The 20,893-nt window shown below is 51.8% G+C and overlaps 1 protein-coding gene across 1 annotated transcript in view; it reads right to left on the reverse strand.

Moving 5' to 3' along the window:
* The window catches only part of LOC144944370 (laminin subunit beta-2-like), a 69,952-nt gene extending 49,452 nt beyond the window's left edge, over window positions 1-20,500 (reverse strand). Inside the window, exons 1-3 of the mRNA XM_078872480.1 lie at window positions 20,210-20,500; window positions 9,293-9,377; window positions 3,124-3,302 (exon numbers count right to left, since the gene is read on the reverse strand). Coding sequence (XP_078728606.1) covers window positions 3,124-3,302; window positions 9,293-9,326 — 213 coding nt within the window. The 5' untranslated portion in view covers window positions 9,327-9,377; window positions 20,210-20,500. The remainder of the gene's footprint in view (window positions 1-3,123; window positions 3,303-9,292; window positions 9,378-20,209) is intronic.
* Window positions 20,501-20,893: the final 393 nt, after the last annotated feature.

The following is a 20,893-nucleotide window of genomic DNA, read 5'->3' on the forward strand; positions in this document are numbered from 1 at the left end:
AGCTTTAAAAAAAAAGACCTCAACATACAGAAGCGTTAAGAAATCCGGCTTCAAGGTGAACACGCTGTTTACACAGAACACACTCAGATGTTCTAAAGACACTCTGGGTCAAAGATTAACGCGCTAAGAGAGAATATATTGCCACGACAAAAAACAAGCCCAGAAAAATTCTTCCAAGAATGTGTTTAAATATTAACGCTGTCATCCCGGCATGTGTGCCGCTCACTGGAGGCCCAAACCACGATCGCAGGCCGGTGACCCCCCCCCCCAACCCCAAAAGCTACCCCCTTGTGCTCCCTGAGGTTGAGTCCCGGGGCAAGGCAGGGCGGTCCGAGAGGGGAGAGGGCCTGGGTTTTATCCCTGCGCTGGGTGCTCGGAAGTATGCAGGGGTTAAGCAGGCTTGAGCCTAAAAAGTACTTGGGTGGATGATCGCGGCGCGTAACGGGTGTTATAGGCTGCTGCGAGGCTACGTTATCAGCAGAGGGCAGAGTGGTAAAATCCATTCCATTGTCAATGCTCCCCCCGCCTTCCCCTAGCCGCACTGACCGGCATGGTGAAGTATGGTCGAGGAGCCCCCTGCAAACCACACGGCGTGGGGAGGTCCTCACGCAGCAGTGGATCAACATAGGAGTTGTACGTGTATGTACGTTTGTATGTATGGGTTGCGTGGGCCATGCTGGGCAAGAGAAATATGACCGTGTTGTGAAGTGCGTGGGGATGATGGCCGCTGCTCTACTCCAGCTAAAGAACCCTGCCGAGGTCGCCGGGTTCCTCAGGGGTCAGAGCACCGAGCCTGGGTTCAAATCTGGGTTTCAACCGCCCGTGATTAAACCGGGTTCGCAAGTGCAGTGAATCGATGGTCTCGACCCCGGTCACCGGTGACTGTACAAACAAAAAAATCCCACCACATTGGTTCAACCCTTTCCAGCTCCGATGACGTACGTGTACATCATGAAAATGAAAAAGGAATTAAAAAAAAAAGTTGACTTATCGGTACCGAGGCTCCTACAAGGCCATGTGGGCAGGGCGTATGGCACGTATGTATGTATGTTGAAATTATTTCGCACAGTACGTAGCCAACCGTGCTAATCAAAGGTGGGGGGCACAGTTTGGCGCTACGGTTCTCTGTGGTGAGTACAATGTCTTTAAAAACAACGGCGCTATGCCTCTCTAAATAACAAGAACGCTAAACCCGCTTTCCGAGATTCAGCGATGAACGGGATCCCACCCTGCAACTTGCAGATGTCTCGGAACGGGGAAGGGCTTTAGCTTAACTTCAGCTCTGAGAATGTAAAATATTAGTTTCAACGTCAAGCAATTAACCAGTTACTGTCGTATGGCAGTGCGGGTGCGAAAGTGCGGCCCTCCAATGTGTGGACCAGAGGTCACTGAGAGGCAAATCTGCTTTCACGGAGCGTCCTCCAACACCAAGGGTTACGCAGCCCCGCTCGACTTCCCCGTGGATTCTCCACCTCGCGGTGAAGTAACCATGACGCCAAGAGCACGATCACGCATACGCCTGGATTCTTTAACGCTTCCCAGCGTGCGCTTGTCCTCGGAAGCCTTGAATTAGTGATGATAATGGTGGCACTTGCGCCAAGTTAGGAGGAAGCGCCAAGTCAGTTGGCGTTGATTTGTGCCTCAAAGATTTGAGAGTCATTTTGATCAATGTGGCTTGCTTCCTACAGGTCGATTCCATACCGTGACTGCACCAACATAGAAACGTTCCCATTGGTTCATCCTTACGAGAGTGACTGTGACCCCCACTTTTCAGACCAATGGACGGACAGAAAAATACTTTCAACCTTCGGTGGCGATCGGAGACCAAAGCCATCACAGCTCCCCCAATCACCGAGCGACCCACAAACCCCTCTCCGCTAGAGGCAGGCACCAATCCCCACCCCCGCTCCCACCCCCCACGCCCCCACCACCTCAACTCATCCGTGCGAGCAGCAAAGCGAGCACGCGGAACCCTTACTAATGAGCTCCATGCAGCTCAATGGAGCTGCCCGGCATAATGAAGAGAGCACGGCGACAAAGGGAACAATGGGAAGAAAGGAGGGCGGGGAAAAAAATGAAACATGGAGCAATTTACTGCATTAGCTCGGCTCGTCGTGGCGGCAGTGAAGCGACACGGGGCAGCCGGGGGTGCCTGTGGGTGGACGAGGTCCCTCGTGTTCGCAACCTCGCACCGACAGCTGCCTCCAGGAGCTCGGCTCAGTCGCGTCTGACTAACCTACAGGCCGCGCTCTCATACGACGATTGCCAACGGCGTCGACGTCAGCGTCGACGTCGTGAACGGCCGTCCACTTTGTGGGAAGTCGGCAGTGGCCGTCGTATGTAGAGATACAAGCCAAGCTCCCGCCCCGAGTTCCATCAATGGGCTCAGCATGGAGACACTCTGACACATCGTCATCATCGTCCATGATCCAGAGGTGGGACAAAGTCATTGTTATGCAAGTCCAAGTCGAGTCGCAAGTCATCAAATTCATGACTCGAGTCTGACTCGAGTCCAAGTCACATGACTCGAGTCCACACCTCTGCCATGATCTATCCGCTACTGGAAGAAGGCCTCCGCAGTCCGCTGCCATTGTTCACGGTCTTCAGATGCGATGATCCGTCGCGAGATGATTTCACCGCTCGGTCTCCATTGTGGATTATCTCTCTGGCGAGTTCCCTCCTTGGGCTGCCACCGCGTCCTTCGTCTCGCTCGAACACCGTCCACATCTCCTCCATGCCATGCGTCCCGGCCCGAGCCCACCTATTTTGTTTTGATGGTCACAATGGAGTCTCTAGCTTGCGTATATTCTCTAACACACGTGTTCGTCTCCCTGTCTCTCAGAGGATGAATGGGTTGAGTCAAGCCTCAACGAGTATTTGAACTTTGTGACCTTCCTGGTTGTTAGATGCTCGCTCTACCGCTGAGCCACCTGGCCGGTTTATGTGCTATGAGATAGCCCTCTTAATCCCCCCCTCCCCCATGCAATATCAAAGCGGCTAAGTGGCTTTTCACACATCTTGCTCTGCCATTGCTTGAAGGTAGCTGGGCATGCGGGATCGTTGTGCGAGTGCGACGGTGCGGGTGCAGTGATGCGAGCGCGGTTGTGCGACGCGGGCCCTGACCATGAGGTGGCTGATGATGCAGTACTGCTGTGGCGAGGTCATGCCGCACGTGGACGTGGCGGAGAGGCGGTCCTCGCGGCCCAGGAGAAGGTCGCCCGTCGCCGGGTGGCAGCTGCCCTCCGTGCAGCTCGTGGGTAGGTCTGGTTGCTGCCCCTGCGCCAGGCTACACATGCCTGCCCCTGCGTGCATATGTACACATGTATTCATTGAAAATAGGAGATAGCATTACGATTGCCGCGATAGAAATTCTTATGGTACGATGGTGCGATGTCATTTTACACAATACAATGACGCGACAGAATCTTTCGTCGCGCGATATAATTTTCCACGGTCCGTCCGCTATAATTCTACGTGATTTTTCACGCTGAAGTAATAAAAATTCGAAATTTTCCACCTGCAAAATATAAATGTTCACGATGCGACAACGACCGCGGTAATCTAGCTTCCCGCAAACTACTGTGGTCGCATTTCACAGTTGTCGTTTTGTTTGTCCGCACCAGCTTTGTGCTCTGCCGTACTTCCAGTGCAAAAAGAAAAAAGTTTACTTCAGAGCCCTTCAATGCGGCTTCGGGGAGGTGGGGAGCGAGGGGCGGAGCGAGGGGCGGGAGCGTGAGAAAGCGCCGCTTGTGTCACGTCAAGTTCCGTCCTTTGCTCGGTCGCTCGGACAATGCGCTCCCCCTCGAGACGGTGGCTGTGCCCTCGACTCTCCAGGCAACCACGAGCGCAGCTCCAAGTATCCCGGGCTCGCTCGCTCACTCGCAGTCTCTCCCCATTGTCAGATCCTCTCCTCTCCCCACCTCTTACAAGCCCATGCCTTTAGTTCATCTGTCTCATCTCCCTCTTCCTCTCCCTCTCCTCCTTCTCTCTGCCTGTCCTGTCTACGCTACCTACGTCTGTACTGTTTCTCGGTCAATTGGTCCGTCTGTTTACATCTGTCCCGTCTCGATCTGTCCTGTCTATCCACCCATTTGTTAGTCAATTATTCTGCCTGTCCATTTGTCGTCTCTTTGTCCGTCAATCAATTGGCATGCATATCCATCTGTCCATCTGTATCTGCCTGTCCTGTGTCATGTTCTTCACCTTGTCACTCTGTCACTCTGCCTGCCAGTCTGTCGCGTCTGTGGATCTGGTCCTTCTCCGTCCACGTTTGTCCATCTGCCTGTCCATCCATCCGTCCGTACATCCGTCTATGCATTCCGTCCACCCGTACGTCGACATGATCACCAGCGGGCCTCCCTCCACCTTCCGCTTTCCGCTTGCCCGCATGTCTCCTGCGCCCCCGACCCCCCCCCCCCCCCCCTATTCACCGATCACGAGAGTCCGCCAGCTTCTCCTCTCGGTCGCGACGCAGACAAAGCCGAGCTGAGCACAAAGAGACCGGCTCGTACACTCACAGCACCTCGCCGGACCTGGGGTCATGTACCATTGTGATTGCGTCGTTCGTAATGAATTGCAGTCTCAATGTAATTGTAATTTCCTCTAACAATGCCGCTGCTGTAATTGTCATTTTTTTTGCTGGTGGGGGAGGGGGGGGGAAATGTTTTGTCACTTTTTGCGAGTTGTATCCCGATTGCGCAATCGGCGTCGCGAGATGACGAAGCCGTTCGGACCTTTCGTGTTATTGAGAAGGGCCCAGGAAGTGGATACCACAGAGTTACCTCTGTGATGCCTTCAGGTGACCTCTGGTAGATACAGGAGAGTTCCATATTTTCCCCTCCCGCTCTACCATGTGAGGGTAACGTTCGTCACGCCTGACAAAACTGATATTTTATTTCTCAGAGCTGGAAAGGAGCATCATCATTTTTAGACTAAAATGTTATGGACTTATAAACATTACGAGTGCCATTTATGTCCTTTACACACTAGAGTCGCACTTTCCCACACACTCTGCCATGAGACTGTTCGTCACAAGACAGTAAAGATTGACATTTTTCATTCTCAGAGCTGGAATTCATAGCCAAGTTAAGCGCAAAACCACATTTTATTGTAGATGTTTTGTGCAGTCTTTGGTGGCTCAAGCTCAAGACCATCGAAATGTACTACACTTGAGAACCTGGTTAGATCACAGAATTCGAAACTAGGATCTCAGCGGTAACGGCTCAGAGCTCTGACCTCTGAGCTACCCGGCCATCTGCCTATCTGTAAGTGCAAATTGCACTTGTCCACAAGCCTGGCACCTCTCGCTCCTTGAACCAGTCTCCGATATCGGGTTCTGGCTTCAGCCGCCTCTGCTGCGGCCAGATTTGTTCACAGCCCAGCGCTCCCGGGGTTTGATCTCAAGCAGACATCGCCGCCGCATATCTCCCCACGTAGCACCGCACCTCCCTTCTTATCTACGCACGGACACAGGTGCCTGCCTTCGGATAACAACTCCCAGAGATGTGATTTTGCTTTATCCACCAGGTGCCTGCAGTGATCAATGCCGCAAGGGTGGCTACGCCAAGACGTGAATGGTCGTAGTTGCCGAGCTTTGGCCTGGCTCGTGTTTAATGTTGTGTTGCCAAAACATGCGGCGCGGTATTTGTGTATTTATTACACTGTGTTGTCGGGGAGGTTGTTCAGCCGATGTGTTTGTGTGCACGTTCCATCCCATGCTCACAACGCATCGGGTAAATTATAAAGGCTCAGCCCTGCAATTCCTTGCTCATGCCAGAGCTGGTGGAAGTGCCTCCACTGGAGGTAGCATTGGAGAGTCCCTTCAGATAGGGTAGTTTTGGCCTACTCTTCCACGCTGGCCAGACGTCGTGGAATTCGTGAGAGTACCCACAATTTACCCCACTCCGCTCGACCTGCCGATCAAAATCTGGTGCATCATTTACACCGCGAGTGGAAGGATTTAAGAAACTTCCCCACGATTTCTGGATTGCAAGCCTGGTGTGCCAAGATCACACCGCGGCAGGTATCCCGGGGAATCGAGTAAAGCGCCTCGTAAATTCCTACGGAGGGTGGAGGCTCGTGCAAATGTTTGCTCATAGGTTCACGAGTCGGCTTGTAAGGCTTTAATGAACGAGCAAATAATCTGACAAATCACAGGCTGCATGAAGCCTCTCGTCTCTGCTCACCAAGAGTGTGGTGCGATACTCGGGGTTTAATCACCGGCTCGCTTGCCAAATAAACACAATCTGACTCGATCCCCGTGATCCCAACTTGGGCCCTAATTATGACCCCGAACTCTGACCCTCTTCCTGACCCTTTACTCAGAGCCCAGCCTTGAGCTGCACACACCAGTTGTGGGGGGGCCGTCTTGTACCGCCTGCCGCACACAGCAATGTCCGATTATGACGGAAACAACAACGCCGTTGTGTCTGTCCGTCCGTAACCCTTGTCACGCGCGTAATCTCAGATTATTATTGCTGCTGCCACCGTGACCCCGTGCCAGCCAGAGAAATGATGTGGTTCTTTAGCCCCCAAACATTGGAAACCACATTTTTTTGTTGTTGAAATACTGAGTTGGCAGCGGTGCACGAGCACAAATTAAACAAAAACTCAACGCGAACTTGCACGCATGTTCCCTCCTTTGAGATGTTAACATCTCACCACGGTGGCGAGATGTTAACTACCTCGCCTGGTATACAGGAGGTCGTGGGTTTAATCCCAAACATGATGATGCCTGTATATTTGGAGGTTGCATGTTCTCCTTGTGGTCACGTGGATATTTCTCCGGGTCCTCTAGTTTTTTCCCTCGAGAGTATTTGACGGCTATACATTTACACCTGATAAGCCACTCCGTTGAGCTATCATTTGTGGCCAGGTTGCTTCTGAATAAAGAGCTATACAGGTCAGTGGGCCTTACCTGGTAAAATAAAACGTTTTAGTTTAGTTTTTGGCTGCAATTCCATCGTCAGACGCAATGAAGGCCCACCATCCCTTCTAGCGACATGTCCTGCAAAAGCTCACTTGCTTTTCATCACTCAACACAAAGTGCGTTCCTCTATCTGTCACTCAGTGAAATTCCGAGCGTGCACCTTTCCACCTTTGCGCGCTTTGACAGATTTCGTTCCATTTTCTCAGCCAATGTCCACATTCTCGATCCGTGCCACCGCAGGGCGGTCCCTCGTCTTCTCTCTCTCGGCAATCCCCCTCGTATCCGAGTACGACGACCACTCCAGCATCGCAGATAGAGATTCCAGCACTGATCGCGGGCGCGACGGGCGGACATGAAGCTCACTGCTCGCTCCCGTGTCGACGAGTCCGAGGGGTGGCTCACGAGGCCCGGGCCCTGGCTCGGCCGCGCTCGCCCACCGCAACTGCGTTGGGCGCGTGCAGCAGCAGCAGCAGGTGACAGTAGCAGCAAAAGCAGCAGCAGCAGCAGCTATAGGAGCATTAGCAGCAGCAGTAGTAGCAGCAGCAGCAGGTGGCAGCAAGACGTTTCCTTCTCAGCTGCCGCCCCCTCGCCTCTTTCTCAAAAGTTGCGGGGGATTCCCAGTCTCCAAGGCTGCGCTTCGCGCTCTGCGATCAGCAGCCAACTCTCTTCCCCCCCGGCATCACTGACGGAGCCAGTGGGGTGGTGGGGTGGCACGTGCCCCCCCCAATGATGCGATCGAAATCCCTAATTTCGATCGGATCATTGGGGTTTATTAGTAATAAATCGGCATTTTGCGACCCCCACTGCCACTGTGTAGCATATTATTACGTACCAGGGACTCTATGAGATGACAGGACATTGGTCTGAGTCCATAATTTGCAATAAGTAACGGCAAAGCAGTTATACAGTACACGACTTCCCTGAAGGTAAACACCTTCAGCGAGCGCGATGCCGATCACACACGGTTCGAATTCGACCCTCAATTGATGGCTCCGCCATCGCCGCACACGCATCGAATAAAAGCAAGGGACAAGTCCTTACTTACTAACAACTCATATAATTTTTCATTGCTGGAGGGGTTGCCCCCCTACCTGAAAATCCTGGCTCCGCCATTGCCCTGCATCAGCATTGATGGCGCGGTTCCACACCCGCTTGCTTTCTCAAATGTGTCCTTACATCTCGACAGCAGCTGACAATTCAGAGAGGTTTCCAGGTCCTCAAGAAACTTGGAAGATGAAAAAAAATACTTAACTTGAACCCACAGTCACTCACTCGAGCACCTGAATTCTCCATAGAGGGTGGGTGCAGGGGTTGGGGGGTTGGGGGGGTGGTGCAAAGGTGAGGCTTGGAGTAGAGCCGCGCTATTTGTTCATGAATCACCAAGACGAAACGACCGGAGGGCTAAGCTTCGAGCGCAACGAGGTGCCAGGCACCGGGGCCAGGATCCTGGGGCTAAGTCAAACATTCCATGCCTGCTGCGGCAGCCCGGACGCACGGGACAATCACGTGGAGGAGGTGGACGTGATAGCAGGGTGGGCGTGAGTGGGACAGAAGATATGCGGGGGGGGGGGGGATGAACAATCTCAATTGAAATTATCATCCAATGAATTCCGCGTGATTAATTCAACAATAATGCAATCTCATTCTAGAAGAAGTTTAATTTACATATTTAGAAATAAAACGTCCTTGTATGCTTCTGAATGATTGCACTCAGTCTTCAAGATCCTCTACGGACTCGTCCCTGCCCCTCTCATCTCACTCTACTCCCCTCCATGCACTCTCTTACCACTCCTCTCTCATCTCATTCTACTCCCTTTCGGACACTCTCCTTTCTCTCCCCTCTCATGTCACTCTACTCCCTTCTACGTACTATCCTACCTCTGGAACTCGCTTCAGCTACCCGTGCTCTTGGCTTCCATCTTCTGGCCACTTCACAGCCTAAGCCTATAACATCTGATATTGATAGGAGGCAGTCTCCTGTCAAAGTACTTTTCAGGCTCGATCCTGCTAAACTTGTGAGATCCTGCAAGATCGGGCACATTCCAGATAATTTGGTCGGGGGAAATGACTCACTGTTCCTTCTTGATGATAAATCTTTATTTGCATTTCATTCATATTGCGGTCTCCTCTCCCTCTCTTCCCTGTGACCCCCCCCCCCACCTCTGAAATCATCCCCCGGAAAGTCAAGTCAATACGGCATGTCCAAATATTTGCACAACGACTTCAGATGTGGTGACATCCAGACGCCTGTTTACCTGAGATAACGGGGTGGTGGAGGAGTCTGCACAACGCGCTACGAGGAGGTGCGGCCTGGGGGGGGGGGTGGTGGAAGGGGCGGGGAAGGGTGGTGGGGGCGTTACTCACACAGCAGGAGAGCGGCGGTGAGGGTGCGCGTCATGTCCGACGACGCCTGGAGCTGCCAACAGCCGAGCCAGGGCAGCAGACGGCTCTGAGCACGAGACACGGGAGACACGGGGCGAGGGACGTGAGACACGCCGACGAGAGACAATGGGGAATCACATGGGGCATGTAACATCGCAGGGGTGGTTTATTGCAATATCTGAACTCAGGAGGCCATGTTGAGTCTCTGACCAGGGGTATTGGGCATTAGGCTGCCAATGATTACTTCTGCTGTGCGCTTATAATCCCATTTGAGCAATTTGCCAAAATATGGAACCTGACGCCGGCACGCACAGTGGCCTTCCTCTTGCGAATGACGTCGTTGAGTGAAGCAGACGACGCACGTAGCGGTGTCGTCACGGTTATTACACAACTGCAGCAATGACCGGGGCGGCCGCTGGATTCGAACCATGAACCTCGGCAACGAGTGGCCAATGGGGCGTCCGCTCAGTGCCGAAAAGAAATGGGGGGGGGGGGGGGGGTGCCCCGAGTATAACTTATTTTGGGGGCCCCTATATGAATCCACGAAATCCTAGTGAGATGACGGAAGAGATATAGACAAGAGAAATGGATTGAGTGATATGTGAGAAATGCAGACCAAAATAGAGATGTCAATGAAATGAGAGAACAGAGACATGGATTGGCTGTTTTAAGTGAATCTGCGTCCCTTTGACTTTTTTGGAGCCACGCGCTTTTGCTTTGGTGTACTTATGCCTACAGCTGCACGACTGCCTCTGTCCACCCAGTCGTATAAATTGTGTAAAAATCGTGGACACTGCCAAACTCTTCGAAGACGTATGGCCAAGTATGGAAAAGTAGGCTAAAATGTCCCCCTCTTGTAAAGAGATGCTTTTATCTCCAGAGCTACCACTCTAAAGTGGAGGCCCTTCCGCCAGCAGTGGCACGAGCAGGTGCCTGCAGGGTTGCTCTTTCGCCTCTATTACCACAGCATACTGCAGGGACACCATTGCTGTGCTGCACCTGCTCCTCCTCAATGGGAAATGAAAGGCATGGCCACAGGAGTGCGAATGTGGGCATGCATCCAAAACTGTGGACCATGTAAGTAAGCCACCGTGGTCTGCGGTCATTCGATGGAGGATGAACAGCAAAACCACACGAAATCTCTGCTGGAGCCCTCTCGTCATGGCCAGAAGACCTCAAACAATGGCATTGTGCTTCTGAACATATCGCTGTCACGCACAAGACTTGAATTTATGTGCGTACTTATGTGCGTACAGGTGCTCTGTTGAATTTACATCGCATCTCCGATTAGCACGGTTGGCTACATGCGGCGCGAAAGAAGTTCAACATACAAACATCTTATACCTCTCCACGATGTCAACGTCAAACAATGCCACATGCGTATTACATTCAAGGACCACTCCCCCTTAATCAGACTATCTGGATAAACTTGGATTTGTTGCCAGAACCGTCTTAATGTAAATACGCTTAATAATTGCCCGTCATGTTATCTACTCTTTATTAAATTTTTAAAATACACATATAATCAGTGTCAATATTTTCCATTGTGAAACAAGAAACCGATACACTGTGCGGCGTAAGCGGTGTGCATTTATGGGGTTTGGCATTTGCGGTAAATTTGCAATTGTTTTACGGTGTTGCTGCACACCCGTTTTTGCGTGGACATAAACATACACAGACATTTGCTCTCAGCTGGAAGAGCCCGATGAGCTGTGAAGTTCTTTGTTCACGGTCGTCGAGCCGCACATGAACTCGAACAGAACAACAGCATGACATACAATAAACGAATAACAGCAAGAGCCAAACAATATATACGTGATACATTACAGCCGTTATATCATTGTTATATGTGTGCCTGGTCGCATAACCCCCGCCAGCTACGCGGTGTGGGGGAGGCGCTCATCCAGCAGTGGATTGCCAAAATGGTTGTACACTTTCACATGCAATACATAAATACATTAACGGATTCATTAACGCGCAGCCTGTTGAGTGGTAGAGCAGTGATTAGCGCACTGCCCTGTTAATCTCCAGACCCGAGCAGAGTTCAATTCCCGGCCATGCCTAACATCAGTGGCGACTGATGTGTGTGCGTACAGGTTTCCCTCGCTGTGTGCAGTGGTGGTGGTAGTAGTAGTAGATGAGTTCCAAAAAAGAGGGGCGCACAAAGCGAAACCGCACGAGGAGACAGTTGCCTGCCGAGTAACCTGTACAGTACACATACAGTACACACAGTACATATACACAGTGCACACACAGTACATACACACAGTACATATACAGTACACACAGTACATATACACAGTGCACACACAGTACACGTAGTACACACACAGTGCATGCACAGTACACACACAGTACACACAGTACATATACAGTACACACAGTACATATACACAGTGCACACACAGTACACACACAGTACATACACACAGTACACACAGTACATATACAGTACACACACAGTACACGTAGTACACACAGTACATGCACAGTACACACAGTACACACACAGTACATGCATACAGTACACAAACACAGTACATACACAGTACATACAGTACATATAAAGTGCACACACAGTACACATAGTACATACATACAGTACACACGCAGTACATACACACAGTGCACACACACAATGTTGTCCCACGTCCGACCGCACAGCTGCATACGAGTGAATTCAAACCGCATAGAGTGAATTTTGGGTGGCCACAGGTTAGCTGCGAAATCGCAAAAAGCGAACCCGCTTGGCTTGTACCTGGGCGCGCTCCCTTCACCAGCCAGCACTAACACGGTGAAGTATGGTCAAACAACCCCCCCTACCTCCACGAGTAGCGTGGTGTGGGGAGGACTTCCTCAATCTGGGGATTGACGTAGGGATGTATAACAGTATTACATTTGGTTTAACACGTAGGCTTTCGCGACCATTATGGAGTATCATATTTTACTATTTTACTAATCTTTTTCGTCACAGTTTTCGTACTTGAGATGTTGGGTCACGACGATGACAGCCAAAAGAACAGCTCGCGTAAATATTGTACCCGAGTATTCAATGTTACGTTCGGGAATGTAGCAGAGTTATGTATATCTAGAATCCACTTGAATGTGTGTACAGAAATAAAGATTGGGCAAATTCCCAGGTATGCCAGCCGCAAAGTATACAGCCCTAGCAGGTGTGTGTGCCTGTGTTACCGTGGGTGCGGGACCATACACACAGAGGGGACAGGCGTCTATGACGTCTCCTGGCCAAACCCCATTTGGCAGAGCCAGGAGACTGAATCCTTACCCTCGGGGTTCCTCGAGAAGCAGCAAAAGCCACTGCGGGTGGCCACGTGGAATGTTCAAACGCTCACTACGGAGGAGAGGCTGCCACTCCTCTGTCGGGAACTGGACCGGTACCGTCTGACCTCCTGTCACAGGTGTTAGCTAATGTGGCCCCTCGTGATAGAGTCATCCTGTTGGGTGACTTTAATGCCCGAGGTAGTCATGATGCTGGCACCTGGTTTGGAGTGATTGAAAGGCACGGGGCCAGATCAGCTCAATAACAACGGAAGGAGGCTGCTAGACTTTTGTGCAGCCCATGGGCTTGTATTTACCAACACGTTGTTCCGACATCAGCGCATCTACACAACATCATGGATACATGCCAGGTACAAGCAGAAACATCTTCTGGACTATATAGTGATGGAACAGCGGATGCGGGCCCATGTCCTACCATGGAGCTGATCTGCCTACTGACCATCGACTTGTCATCTGTAAGATGCGCCTGCCATTCTACCACTCCGGTGGTGGGTGTACACCCAGGACCCTGTGCAAACCCATAGCGGCCTGGTCTAAGCTCGCTGATGAAAGTTGCAAGCGAGAATTTCATCATTGCTTGCAGCTGGGATTGGCATCGTCCCCCACTCCTCCTGATGTCGAGGGGAAATGGGTGAGGTATAGGACTGTGGCTCATGCAGCTGCAATGAATGCGTTGGGTACACGGTCCAGACCTCCCCAGAGACCCAGCCTGACAGAGGTGTTCAGGCTGGCTGAGAAAAAGCCACAGGTCCACTCTCTTCGTCTACAGCATCCCACGTCAGAAAATGAGGCGGCTTACCGCAGCCTTCGCTCGGAGGTTCGGAGAGCCGTGAGGCGCTGCAAAGATGGGTGGTGGTCACGGCTTGCTGAGGAGATGGAATCTGCATCACTGGCCCGCGATCACAAATCGCTCTTTAATTCAATGAAAAAAACTTGCAACGCCACACCTATTACCATCGTTAGGGGAAAGAACGGTGATCCAATCTCCGACCCCCAGGAACAGGTTTGCAGATTTGCTGAGCATTTATGTGAGGTCTTGGGGGAGGGTGAAATTCCTCAGCCTGGAAAACATCATGGGGCAAAGTAGGGATGACCCTGCTGAGGCTGCGATGCCTCAAATATTGGACGAAGTCGTCACCTCCTGTGAGTGGCTGGCTGAGGTGCCATCTGTTGAGGAAGTACTGAAGGCGATCCAGAGTCCAGGAAAGGCACCAGGCAGAGATGATCTCCCAAGCTAAATGCTGAGGGTGGGTGGCGTTTTAGCACAGACTGCCCTACATGACATCATAATAACAGTCTGAACCAATGGTTGGGTTCTGCAGGATTGGAGGGATACCCTGGTGGAAGGGGGACCGCACAAACCGCAACTACAGGGGCATCTCTCTCCTCAGTGGGCCGGGAAAGGTCCTGGCAAGGATTATTCAACATCACCTTGTCATGCACGCTGAGTGTGGTTTCAGGAAAGGGTGGTCCTGCAGGAGATGCCATAGTTCTGTCTGTCTGCTGCAGCAGAGGTGTAGGGAATTCCAACAAGACCTACACCTCTGCTTTATTGACCTGGTCAAGGCCTATGATACCATCGGTAGGCCTGGGTTCTGGGTTGTTCTTCATACTTTCGGAGTCTCTGACTCTCGGCTCAGGATCATAAAGGACATTCATGATGGTAAGCGGGCCCAGTTAAAACTACGTGGCCGGGAGTCGGAGCCATTCCCTGTTCACCTTTGGGTGCGACAGGGATGTCCTCTGGCTCCCACATTATTTAATATCTATTTAGACCATGTAGCTCGTGAAGCCTTCCATGGCTGTACCGGAGGAATTTCCATTTGGTACAGATATAATGGGAGGCTGATAGATACCCGGGTGCAGTCAAGGGATGGCTCCCTATTGGTCAACCATGTTACGTATGCCAATGATCTGGTAATTGCTGCTCACTCAGAGGAGGAGTTGGAGGTGCTGCTACTGAACCTGGAGCGTGGCACTAAGAGGTGGGGCCTTACCATCAGCTCAACCAAAACTAAGCACCTGCCTGGGTATTTTGTACCAACGAACACTCCACCCCCACAACTCCCAATTGGTGTGGCAGTTGTGGTGAGAGTGGAGAGTTTCCCATACCTGGGCAGTGTGCTCATGACCGGCTCCGATTTGGCAGTAGAAGTCTCACCCCAAATCAGTCAAGCAGAATTATATTTTTATCGGTTGCATAACGCTGTGGAAGCTACCTGGTCTGTCACTCCGCATGAAGCTTCAGGTCTTATCGGCTACAGTCATGCCCTCCCTTCTCTACGCTTGTGTAACGTGGACCCCCCTAATGGAACATCTTTGCCGGTTAGAACCATTTAGGCTTACCTGCCTACGATCCATCCTGGGTATAACCAGGCTGGATTGTGTGAGCAGCTCACAAATCCTTGAAAGATCTGGACAAAGTCCCATCGGTGAGCTCCTCCAGCAGGAAAGGCTGCGTAGGCTGGGTCATGTAGCCCGGATGCCCAGCCACCACATGTCTAACCATATTTTGTTTGGCTGGATAGAGGGGGCTAAACGGGTGCGGCATGGGCTATAAAAGAGATGGAGTGACGTGGTACAATAGGATGTGCAGCTGAGTGGACTTGCTGATGACTTGTACCAGCGGTGTCAAGATCGGCCTCTGTGGAGGAGGCTCATGAAGGACGATGCTGGGCAGTTGGAGGCAGTCGCCCTCCAACAACGGAGGGCAGAAGAGCGACGTTCACAACAAGCGGCACGCTGGGCGGCTAATACACAGCAAGTTGGCACAGTAGGGGGCACAGGTGGCGCATCGGCCAGTCATCTCAGTCAGTAGACCCGTGGTATCTGGGTCTGCCCCGTGACCTCTAGCCGGCGGGCGTTCAACACTTCACGTGGCCTCAACGTGCACATAGCCTGGCACAAGCGCCGTGGTGACGTCACCGCCACTTAGTGGCGGTTGTTGTGGGGGCATATGTGTGTGTGTATGTATACCTGTATGTGGGGGAAATGTGAACCGTCCTGGGACTCCCCTAAGTCGACTCGGCCATAAATGATTATCTGGTGCGGTGTGTAAACAACAACATTCGGGAGACAAAGGCGGTCTGGTGTGGTGTTGGCCAGCCGCCTCCTTGTCTGCCGTGCCGACCTTAATAGGTTCTCATGAACAGCACTTGCCCCAACAGTCTGTTCAGGCTATATGGTGGACATTTGTCATTATTCCTGTGAATGTGTGCCCGAGTTGTGTGTGCGTGCGTGGTTTTCACGTGGTACAGAAGGATGTGGAGCTGATTGGTCTTACCTGATGGCTAGTAAGTACCAGCCGTGTCAAGATCGGCCTCTGTGGAGGAGGCTTGTGAGAGGGATGCTACTGGGCAGTTGGAGGCCGTGGCTTTCAAACAACAGCGGAGGGTAAGAGGAGCGACGCTCACAACAATGAGCGGTGCGCCGGGTGGAAAAAATGAATCAAGTTGGCATAGTTGAAAGCACGTGGTGCATCTGCCAATCATCTCGGGAAGTCAACCCATGTCACCTGGGTCTGTCCCGCGTTCTCCTGCTTGCGAGCTTTCGACACTGCACATGACCTCAATGTACACCTAGTCTGGCACAAGCGCGTTGGTGACGTCAACACCACTCACGGGCGAACGGCTGTTGGTGTTATGTTTGTCTCGGTGTGTGTGTGTATATATGTGCCTGTATGTGCCCTGTGTGAGTGTATGCCTCTGAATGCTCTTGCCTATGTTTGGATGTATAAGCCGGTGTGCGTGAATTGCCCCGTGTGCACATGTGTGTGTACCAAGGTGTATGCATATGTGCGTATGTGTTCAAACGTATGCTCCTGGATATACCTGTGGGCGAGTGTGTGCGCGCCTGTGTGCGTTTGGAATGGTATGTGGTAACCAAGGGTGTGTTGGTGAGTGAGAGTTACAGTGGAATGATCTGTACGTGTAAATGAGATATACAGGTGAGAAAGCTGTACAGGTGAGTGTTGTCTGTACATGTGAGCAGGGCCTGAATGTGAGTGACCTGTACAGGTAAGACGACTGTACAAGTGAGCAGCTTCTGAACATGTTAGAGTGGCCTGTACACTGAACTGTACAGGTAATTAGTTGTACAGGAGATACGTTTATCTTGTGAGCGTTACAGGAGATGCGTCTGTACATGTGAGTGACCAATACAGACTATAGCATATGTACAGGACTTAAGTCTGTACAGATGAGTGAGCTATACACGTGAGAGCAAACACGTTGCGTTTATTTAACCAGGTGTCAACTCAAGAGACAAGGTGAGACTCATTTGCAAGAGTGATGTGGGTAGCTGTACAGGAGATAGGTCTGTACATGTCGAAAATCTGACAGGTGAGCAGGGTCAGTTCAAGTGAGCGGGGCCAGTGCAGGTGAGCGGGGTGGGTGCAGGTTAGCGCGGTGGGTGCAGGTGAGTGGGGTGGGTGCAGGTGAGCGAGGTCAGGACAGGTGAGAGGGGTGGGTGCAGGTGAAAGGGGTGGGTGCAGGTGAGCGCGGTGGGTACAGGTGAGAGGGGTCAGTGTAAGTGAGCGAGGTCAGTACAGGTGAGAGGGGTCAGTGCAGGTGGGCGCGGTGGGTACAGGTGAGTGCGGTGGGTACAGGTGAGCGGGGTCAGTACAGATGAGCGGGGTCAGTGCAGGTGAGCGCGATGGTTACAGGTAAGCGGGGCCAGTGCAGGTGAGCGGGGTGGGTGCAGGTGAGTGGGGTGGGTTCAGGTGAGCGGGTTGGTAGGGGGGGTCCTGACAGCCGTCCACTGTAAAAAAAGATGCCGACTGTGATCCCTTACTGTACGTTATATAAACAAATAAAGATGGTGACCGAGATACAAAGTGTGGAGGGAGCGGCTGTGTTGGGGGGGGGACAACCGGGACGTGTAGTCAGGTACACTCAAGACACGCAGACACACACATACCGGCACATACGAAGACACAGTTGCAAATTCACACAGACACACACACATAGAGACAAAGATCCCCCGTATAGCCTGTGAACAGACTATTGGGTTAAGCCATTTTAGCGAGCACCTATGAAGGCCGGCACGGCGCACGAGGGAGCGGGGGTGGCGATGTTTACACCTCGTAGCCAGGATACACATTTGGGGCTGAGTCAACCTAGGGCAGGGCCCTGGACCGATTTGGATAATCGAACTCCGGTGGACGGAGTTATAGCGCGGCGCGCTCACTACGACACTACCGCACCCTAAAGACACACACACACATATACACATACACACAAAGACTATACAACAATACAAAAATCCCCCGTATAGTCTCAACAGACTGTTGGGCCATGCTGTTGTCAGCGAGCACCTATGAAGGCCAGCATAACGCACGAGGGAGTGGGTGGCCAGCACCACACACAAAGCTAAACTCACACACACGCACAACACACAGGTTCAGGCCACACCACTGTCTGTCTGTGACTCGCTCGCTCTCTGCAGTCGGTTGTGAATTGACCACCACTGCTACGTGACCCCCTTCCCCTCCATCATCCCACCCGAGCCCTTCACTCTGCAGCAGCAGCAGCCTGAGCTGATGATGATGATGGAAAACTCAAACCGCTGCTCAATGACACCGCAAACAGCGCTTACCTGCCCGGAGCAAATACCATTCGCACACACCCAGACCACTATTACACACACACACACATACACACACACACCTAGACCACTAGTACCTATATATATACACACACACACCTAGACCACTAGTACCTATATATACACCTAAACCACTATTACACACACACATACACACACACACCTAGACCACTTACACACGCATATACACACCTGTACAGGCTTTTATTTATATATGCACAGACCCATGCCACTCCAGTGTTACCTCTACACACCTATACCACCATTCCCTACACACCTATGCCACTTACCTATATACACATACCTGAACCACGATTACCATACACGTGTGTATATATACATACAGCCCTATACCATTATTACCTATACACACATAACCATTGTATACATGGGTCATTATACAAAAACCGGTAAGCGTTTTCATAATCGATTACCGTTGTTAATAATCGATTGCCGTCTTCATAATGTATTTCCGCTTTCATAACCGACTATCGTTTTCATAATCGATTAACGATTTTATAATCGATTACCCTTTTCGTAATCGATTACCGTTTTCAAAATAATTTGTTTTGTCCCTCGTTTCTCAGTGACAATGGTGCAGGCTGCAGTGTCGCAAATCGCCCGGCTCACGCCACTGTTACAACTTGCCGAGCCGGGAGGTGGAAGCAAGTCCTGTACTCTAACCATTACACCACGAGGCAAACCGGTAACCGGTTTTTTAAACGGTTCCCCCACCCCCCATGCGATTTTAACAAAACCAAAGAGCCCCCGTATAGCCTGTAACAAGACTGTCGGGGCAAGTGCTTTTGTCTCCCCGATGTTTACGCACCGTACCAGGTAACTCATTTGAGGCCGAGTCGACCTAGGCACGCACACACTTAACATTGCCAAAGATGCCCCTATAGCTTCTATATATTTTTGGGGCAAGTGCTGTTAGCGAACATCTATTTTGGTGGGCGCGGCTGACGATAGGGAGGGTGGTGTGTGGACGCCCGGCCGTCTTTGTATTTCCCGGCCGCCTTTGTCTTCCCCGGCCGCCTTTGTCTTCCCAATGCTGATGTTCTATATGCCGGTTCAGATAACTGATGACTATAATCGGCACTGATCGGAACGGTGCCCGGGACTCGAACGCATACGCCACGTATTAAACCCACAATACCTATAGGCAAATAGTGTCTATATATAGGCCGATGTATACACACGCATACCACACACACACACTCATATACTAAGCACACACAATACTGTGAAGGCTATACACTATACAGGGTACACACAATACACACACACACGCACGCATGTTACGCGACACACAATCCACAAACATAGTATGCACACAGCACACAACACACACTACAAGTAATCACGTACACCTCACCCAACCCACACACGCATTCCACATACACTCAGACACCCCTACACAACACTCCACACACATTGCACGCACACTCACAACACACACACACACCACACACACCCTATCCGTACATTACATACGCACAGACACACGAAACACCACACACAAAGACAAAGATCCCCCGTGTAGCTTTAACAGACTGTTGGGGCAAGTGCTGTCAACGAGCACCTACGAAAGCCGGAACGGCACACGAGGAGGTGGCTGGCTAGCACCACGCCCGACCGCCTTTGTCTCCCCACTGGCGATGTTTACTACACACCGCACTGGGTACTCATTTGAGGCTGAGTCGACCTAGGGGATGCCCAGGATCGGTTCAAATAATCCTCAGTGGTGTTGGCCGTGAGAGGGAATCGAACTCGGGTGGCCGGGTTCACAGCGCAGCGCGCTAACCGCTACACTACCGCTCCCCACTACAACACACACAGACACACAAACTACACGCATACCACTTCGCAATATACTCGGTACACGTACCCACACTACAAACACTACACCCCATGCGCGTACTCGTAACAAACACACGCACACGACACACACACAACACACCCCCCCACACACAGCAAACATCTCTTACTCACCGGGTGTAGTAGTGAAGTAGGGGAGCTTGCCTTCACTTCCCGCTCACGACGCTCGAATTGACCACCGCTTAATTGGTAACCATTCAGGGACGCTCACGCAGTTTCGGTGTAGGGTGGGGGGGACTGGTTTGAGAATTTGTGGAGTTGTGGTGTGGTCTGGTTGGTTTAGGGTAGTTGGGGAGGGGGTAATCGTGAGACACTCTCTGACAAAACCCCTTACACATGAAACCCACGACTTTCAGATTCCCTTCCAACTCGACTTGGGCTCTCACCTCTCTCTCTCGCTCTCATCATCACCGCACCCGATCCGCCCATGCCCAAGCCCATCCCACTCCGCCACCGCCACTCAACAACCATCCCGCCTCCCGTGGTGGTGCGCTGCGTGGGGAGCGGTGGTGTAGTGGCTAGCGCGCTACGAACCTGGCGAACCGGGTTCGATTCCCGCTCACGGCCAACACCGGTGACGATTATCTGAACCGGTCCTGGGGCACCACTAAGTCGACTCGGCAACAAATGAGTACCTGGTGCGGTGTTTAAACATCGCCACGAGGGAGACGAAGGCGGCCGGGTACGGTGTTGGCCACCCACCCGCTCGTGTGCCGTGTCGGCCTTTATAGGTGCTCGCCGACGGCACTTGCCCCAACAGTCTGTTACAGGCTATGCAGGGGATCTTTGTCTTTGTGC

The sequence above is a fragment of the Lampetra fluviatilis genome, chromosome 34, assembly GCF_964198595.1.
Source record: "Lampetra fluviatilis chromosome 34, kcLamFluv1.1, whole genome shotgun sequence".
NCBI classification, from domain to species: domain Eukaryota; kingdom Metazoa; phylum Chordata; class Hyperoartia; order Petromyzontiformes; family Petromyzontidae; genus Lampetra; species Lampetra fluviatilis.